This window comes from Thermobia domestica, chromosome 9, assembly GCF_964235325.1.
Source record: "Thermobia domestica chromosome 9, izTheDome1.hap1.1, whole genome shotgun sequence".
Taxonomy (NCBI): Eukaryota; Metazoa; Arthropoda; class Insecta; order Zygentoma; family Lepismatidae; genus Thermobia; species Thermobia domestica.
This window is the reverse complement of record NC_137462.1, coordinates 206210562-206217406: the sequence shown is the minus strand read 5'-3', so window position 1 is coordinate 206217406 and position 6845 is coordinate 206210562. Positions and strand designations below refer to the sequence as shown.

The following is a 6845-nucleotide window of genomic DNA, read 5'->3' as shown; positions in this document are numbered from 1 at the left end:
TGTTAGAAGTTCTCAAACATGCAATGAAAAGTATCTGTACATATAAAGGAGACATGTAATGTACATACACCAAGGTACATGCATAGTACAGGTCCATGTAATATACCTGGGACATACAAGAGCAATAGGTATGTTCAAAAAACATGATTCAAATTGATGGCATGTGCCTGTAATCTATCAGTCACATGCATGGGAAATGCTAGTTTTTCCTCTTAAGCCCATGTACTTAACATGTACATGTAAAACACATGCAAAGTACCTGCAGAACGATAGAAAAAATGCAATGTAAATTACATGTTTACATGCGTAAGTTAGGAGTGAAAAACATGGAATGTACAATACGTGTACATATAAATGAAAACAGGTAAGGGACATGCATCCACGGAAAATGAATGTCACAGGTGCATGTATTGTACCTGGCAGACGTAGATAAAGCGTACATGTACAGGGAATATAAGACAGGTAAATCACTATGTATCGGAAACTACATGCCACATGCATGGGAAATGCATTATTTCACCAGTATACCCAGGTACTTACCATGTACATGTAAAACACATGCAAAATACCTGCAGAACGATAGAAAAAATGCAATGTAAATTACATGTTTACATGCGTAAGTTAGGAGTGAAAAACATGGAATGTACAATTCCTGTACATATAAATGAAAACAGGTAAGGAACATGCATCCACGGAAAATGAATGTCACAGGTGCATGTATTGTACCTGGCAGACGTAGATAAAGCGTACATGTACAGGGAATATAAGACAGGTAAATCACTATGTATCGGAAACTACATGCCACATGCATGGGAAATGCATTATTTCACCAGTATGCCCAGGTACTTACCATGTACATGTAAAACACATGCAAAGTACCTGCAGAACGATAGAAAAAATGCAATGTAAATTACATGTTTACATGCGTAAGTTAGGAGTGAAAAACATGGAATGTACAATTCCTGTACATATAAATGAAAACAGGTAAGGAACATGCATCCACGGAAAATGAATGTCACAGGTGCATGTATTGTACCTGGCAGACGTAGATAAAGCGTACATGTACAGGGAATATAAGACAGGTAAATCACTATGTATCGGAAACTACATGCCACATGCATGGGAAATGCATTATTTCCCCAGTATGCCCAGGTACTTACCATGTACATGTAAAACACCTGGAAAGTACATGCAGATGGATAAAAGGATACGATAATGTATTTGACACTAACATCGGTAATTTTCGCTTATTTCTACGTGTCTCGGTGACCCGCTTGGTGACTCTCGGCAGTAGCGTACGCAGGAATTTATTTCGGGAGGAGTCCAAACTCAATATGAGAGTATTTTATATTAAAATTTCTAAAGTTGCCCCTAAAATTAGGCTAAATTTACATAAAAGTCGAAATTTCGGGGAGGGTCCGGACCCCCAGGACCACCCCCTGCGTATGTCCCTGACTCGGCCCCTAGGCGATGGGGCTGTATTTGGAATTATATACGGGATCCATAGCTTCAGCGTTAATCTCAGCGAGCCTGTAAATTATAGACTTGACACTAATATTGGTTATTTTCGATTATTTGTACATGTCTCGGTGACCTGCTGTTGACTCTTGGCCCCCAAGGGGGGTGGGCAAGTGAACGCAATCGGGAGTTTCACTATGATCTCAGCGATTCCGAAAACTATGAAGTTAACATTAATATAAGTCATTTTCGACTATATTTTCATGTCGTAGTAAATCCTCCCTTGCGACCCCTAGTTCGAAGTTTGGAAAAAATGCTTCGTCTTGGTCTTGGCCGTGGACCAGCATACCCGTGAGCAAAATTTGATAACTCTCGGTCCATTCGTCTGGCACCCAAAGAAGCATACGCACAAACACACTAACATTTTATTTATATTATATTACTGCACAATTAATTAAGAGATTCTGAAACTCATGGGGCGATTGCCCCCTTGACTTTCTCAAATGACACCCCTGAGTCTGAATAATAAGTTTCCTTTCCTTAAGAATTGCGATATGTGAACAATACACAATTATCGTCATACACATATAAGTTATTCTTATATGTATATTGTAAACTTGGGAGACAATATCGAAAACAACATAATTATAACGTGATCAGAACCTATATGTTTACGCACAGGAAAGACGCTTGGCGCCACAGCGTTCGTTTGTTCGTTGTCAATCGTCTGCTGGTTGTTGACGTTAGGGTTTGTGATCAGTGGTTTTTCTATGGTTGTGTGCTCGATGGTAGCGGATGAATTGTAAGTTTCCACAAGATTACAGTAGCTTTCAAGATGTCAACGGCAAATAATGCGTATGTTGTAGTTGAATGGGATAATAATACTTATTCCATTCTACACCGCAAGAAATGTAAATGTACAGGTAAACTTACACTTGGAAAAGTGTACCCTGTACAATGGAAAGGAAGCACGTGCTACGATGGTAGAATTCTTTATGTAGGTGAGTAATGTATTTGGCTCTAACAATACTTTAACAGCTATAGATGTAATTAATTTAAGATAATGACATATATTTAATGTGTGATTCATTACCGTGTGTTTTGCAGTGAACTGTCGAAACAGAAAATTACCGCGAATTTGTAGTAACTACCGAACGATGGAAATACAAATCGCATGAATCTACGGATGTTAATGACTCAGCGAAGTACATTGGAGAAAATGTCTTCTGGCTAAGTAACAGAGTATTGTGCTCACTTTTAATTCACTGTCACTCTGTTATATTTTAGAAGTATTTACTATTTATAATCCTAAGTTTTTTTTTTAAAATTTATTTATTGTGTGGCTAGATCAACAACAGTTGGCGCCAAAATAAACTATTTAGTACACTTTAACTGTTGGCAGTCGACCTGAATCTAGATATCTGAGTTTAAATAACACTTTTGTAGGTATCAGAGTAGAATAGTAGATTTTTAGTGATTAACGTAAAACAGTGTGAACCATGTTGGTTCTTGGGGTTTAAGTGCTGTACCGCCTCCAATATTTTGGAAATCTACTGGGTGAATTGGATAATTTATTTTGGGGCCTATGTTTAGCAGAAGGGGTCCAGCACTTTTCTCTAAAAAATGTTACAATTTTGGTAATTTCTGTTCACATTAGGCTAGTTTAGGGTAGGTTATGTTAATTTAGGTAAGCTTAGGTTAGTTTATGTTATATTAGTGTATGGGTCCAGCATACTTTTCCAAAGAATGATAGAATTTCGCTTATTTCTACTAATAGTAGGTTGGTTTAGGTTAGGTTAGATTTGGTTACGTTCTGTTACGTCTAAGTACTTGCATCATTCGTTTCTTCTGTAAATTTTCTGTTTTTTACGTGCTTTTGGACCTCTTGTACTAAACATACTCCTATTTTGGTTTGTGAAGGAGCTTGAATGAAAAGCAGATTAGGGGAATAGCTGAAGTTAAGAAAGGGGTTTGGTAGGCTGGTTTTGGTGTTCTAAGCGTCATTGTATGTGGAGGCGGAAGAGACTATTTCACATAGAGGTACACTTGTTATGATTTAGTGGCGAGAAATGAAGTGTGGAAATGGCGCATATATATCAATATTATGACATATCGTGTGAGTTTTATAGAATTACGTACACGAAAATAACGAACGTCAGCTGTTGAAATTGTGTGAAAGACACGGTGTACTATTTACAAGTGGAGTGTTACTAGTATGAAACAACGACAAGTGCTATTCAAACTCTTATCATTGCCAACACCCACCTGTTTTCACTACCCTCGCTCATGCGCCTGTTCCTTTACCCGCCCTAACTAACGCGCTCTGCTTTTAGTGAGTACCTAGCACAGGTTGGTTAATGTCTTGTACTGTAGTTTTCATATCATATACATTCGGACGTCTTATTTATACGCAAATAGTAATGTTCTATTGCAAATTGTAAAAATTTACATGCCTTTGTTTTGAAGGTAATTGACTTGTAACTGAACCTAACCTGCCTAATGTAACATAACCTAACGTAAAGTAATGTACTCTAACCAAATGTAGTTCATGTTGGTACTTCTTTTTCGATTTTCATGTGGTCTGGCGATACAGCCAGCACAAATGCCATTTCTTGGGATGTAGGAAATGAACTGCAACATCATACGTTGTAGTTTGCGTGTAGGTTTTGTAAGTCTCGAATGAGATTATGAAGAATAGCTACACCATGCAAACATTACTACTGTGCCTAGATTCGTGAATATTTACATACGTCGGCAAAATAAAAATCATTTGTCTTAACTTTTCTTGCTTCAAATGATTCCATAAGGCATTCTTAAACTCTTACTGTACAGGCCCAAGTAACAATGTACTACTACCGAGTAATAATGTGTGTGTGTGTAAACCAATTTATAAAAGTTTTGTCTTCGGTTTACAGACATTCATAAAACATTTACTTCTTTCATCAGTAAACTTTAGGAATTGCACTACTGGGGAATAAACGAGGTTTATGCTTATTCTAAAAGCGCACCCACTGACTTTAAGTTTTGGAGTTTCCCGTTCTAATAGTTGAGTTGATTTTGAGTTCAACGTCCCTTTCAGCAACGAGGCCATATGAAACGTAGACATACTGATTAACAGGAAATCCGAACCACATGAGCTTCCACTGGGAATCAAACCCAAGTTTCTCACGTCAAAGGCGCGTGCGCTAACAGCTTAGCCACGATCTATTCTAATAGTCTTGCGACAGCGACATCGCAAATGGACTAACTAATGCGAGAACTGGTGTTTGTCCTGCAGGAGGCATGGAGAATGCAGGGCACTCCGATAGTCGGAATTAATATCGAACACAGTCCTCTTTCATATGCAGTCACTCGTTTAACCGCAAAGTTATCATTTTTATGTCCACATATTTTTAAAAAATCTGCGCCCCTATATATTAACTATCAGTATACACTGTTCTCTACGAAATTATTTATTATATATTTGTACTCCTACTGCGAACGAGTGATTTAGAAGCATCGGCTAGATTGAGGTATGCAGTTTCTGTAGTTTGCTAGCTGTATAAGGGACACTTTATCTCAAACTTTACCACCCGGGTCAATTAGATAGCCTTCTCACATCTCCCGCAATGGCACTACTTTCAATCGGTCAGTATCTGCCACGATTATTTAACTACTGAACCTACTACTTTTCCTTGGAAGCTGGTGCATGTAATCTGTAGTAGATCCCTTTAACGGGTGGCCCTTTTCTTGTATTGCTTATATTTTATGAAGTGATTATGATGTACCACCGAAAACTTCAGATGCAGATGACATCATGATGGATTTTTTTTTCAGGTACTAAAACCGAATGTGAGGTGGAACAAAGGAAGTTTGTCGGGAAGACGGAACGGGTAATAAGATATGATTCTGGCAGCAGTAATAATTCTGATTACCTAAGTTCAACAGATCCGATTCCAACAGATGAAGAGGATGAAAATCGTAGAAATCCAGGCAGTTTGAAAGAAATATTTGAAAGGAACTTTGAAACTATTGTGAAGGACCCCACACTATGTACGGATAATTTTCCATCTGAGTCGGCTACAGAAACTACACCCGGCAGTAACGTCTGGCAAGAGCAAATAAACAGAACTTCTTGCAACGGAAGTTTACAGTCAGCATCCGCCAGTAACGTTTGTCAAGAACAGATAGACAAGCATCCAAGCAACGCATACTTATCAGCTCAGAACAGTCCATCAGGCTCGAAACCAAAAGTACGAAAGATCGACAAATGTCAAAACTGCAGCGTACTGAAAGAAGAAGTTAATGATTTGCGCACCAAATTAGACGAAGAAAAATGCTTAGTAGATGCTCTAAAGAAGGAATGCGCTTCCAGAGATAAACAGCGGAAGCTCAAAGTACCGAGAAGTGTCAAGACATTCTTGTTCACATTGCTAGATGCCGAAGATCTTGAAGAATCCAACCATGAGGTGTCACCATCCAGTCAAAGTAGTAACGTAAGTTTCTTTTCTAGATTTTAAGACTAAGGTTTTAGATCAATTTATCGCCGTTTTGTAGGGAAGGGGTGCGGGCGTACAATTGTTCAAATTCTTAGGGTCATACAAATATGTAAGTGGCGGTCCAAATTTCTCTTTCTGCTTGCTTATTTCAAACTATGAGTAATTTAAGGTAACGGCATAGTCTCTATAAGACAGACAAAGTCTGCATTAAGTATTTTGTCTCTTTTCTTTGTGTGGGGTCGCAGTGGCTCAATGGTAGAGCGTTTACTTTTGATTATTTGATTTGATTATCGCTTACGTCTTTTTTTTCAGGAGGGAGGCTATATGAGACGTGGACATATAGTTTAAAGTGGAATCCGAACCTCTCTTTCAATGCTCTACCACCGGGATCTTTTACGCCAAAGGCGCGCATTCTAGCCACTAGACCAGTGGAGAGGGTTACAGCGTTCACCTCTGTTCATTCCATCATTTCATTGGTTCTCATCATCACTGTCTCCTTTAGCTTACTCCACATAACCGCAGAACGGAAGACTCGAAAGTCATTTCATTTTCTCTTTCTTTGTGTGTATATATTTGCATTTCATCTGTGCTTATAGGAAGATTGCACCTCGAAAATTCTTGCGTATAATGTATCCATTCTCGTCCCTTTCAAATGTGATTGGGTCACTATTTTCGGAAAGCCATCATTTGCGGTTTGCTTGTTTTAATTAGATTTGACGGCACTGTTCTTACATATGTTTCTTTTTGTTTCCTTTTTGCTAGCTGGAGGCGTATAAAATTATATGTATTCCCTAGACAATGCAATTTTAAAAACACGCTCAATTTCGCTGTTGTAGTAGTGTTTGATACATACTGTTCATATGTTGGGCAGTTATTGTGCTTATATACGGTAGAGTTACAATTATCCGG

The 6845-nt window shown here is 38.3% G+C and overlaps 1 protein-coding gene across 1 annotated transcript; it reads left to right on the top strand.

Annotated features, from left to right (window-relative positions):
- The first annotated feature begins 590 nt into the window (after window positions 1-590).
- On the top strand, window positions 591-6385 carry LOC145660564 (uncharacterized). Its single transcript, XM_081725788.1, has 2 exons — window positions 591-2459; window positions 5275-6385. Exons 1-2 carry the CDS (start codon window positions 2294-2296, stop codon window positions 5955-5957), a joined length of 849 nt encoding a protein of 282 aa, XP_081581914.1. The 5' UTR covers window positions 591-2293; the 3' UTR covers window positions 5958-6385.
- Window positions 6386-6845: the final 460 nt, after the last annotated feature.

What these genes read in the sequence shown, in the direction of transcription:
- LOC145660564 (XM_081725788.1), top strand. Translation starts at nt 2,294, where the DNA reads ATGTCAACGGCAAATAATGCGTATGTTGTAGTTGAATGGGATAATAAT. An exon ending in TGGTAGAATTCTTTATGTAG is followed by an intron (nt 2,460 to 5,274) that starts GTGAGTAATGTA and finishes TTTTTTTTTCAG; the next exon opens with GTACTAAAACCGAATGTGAG.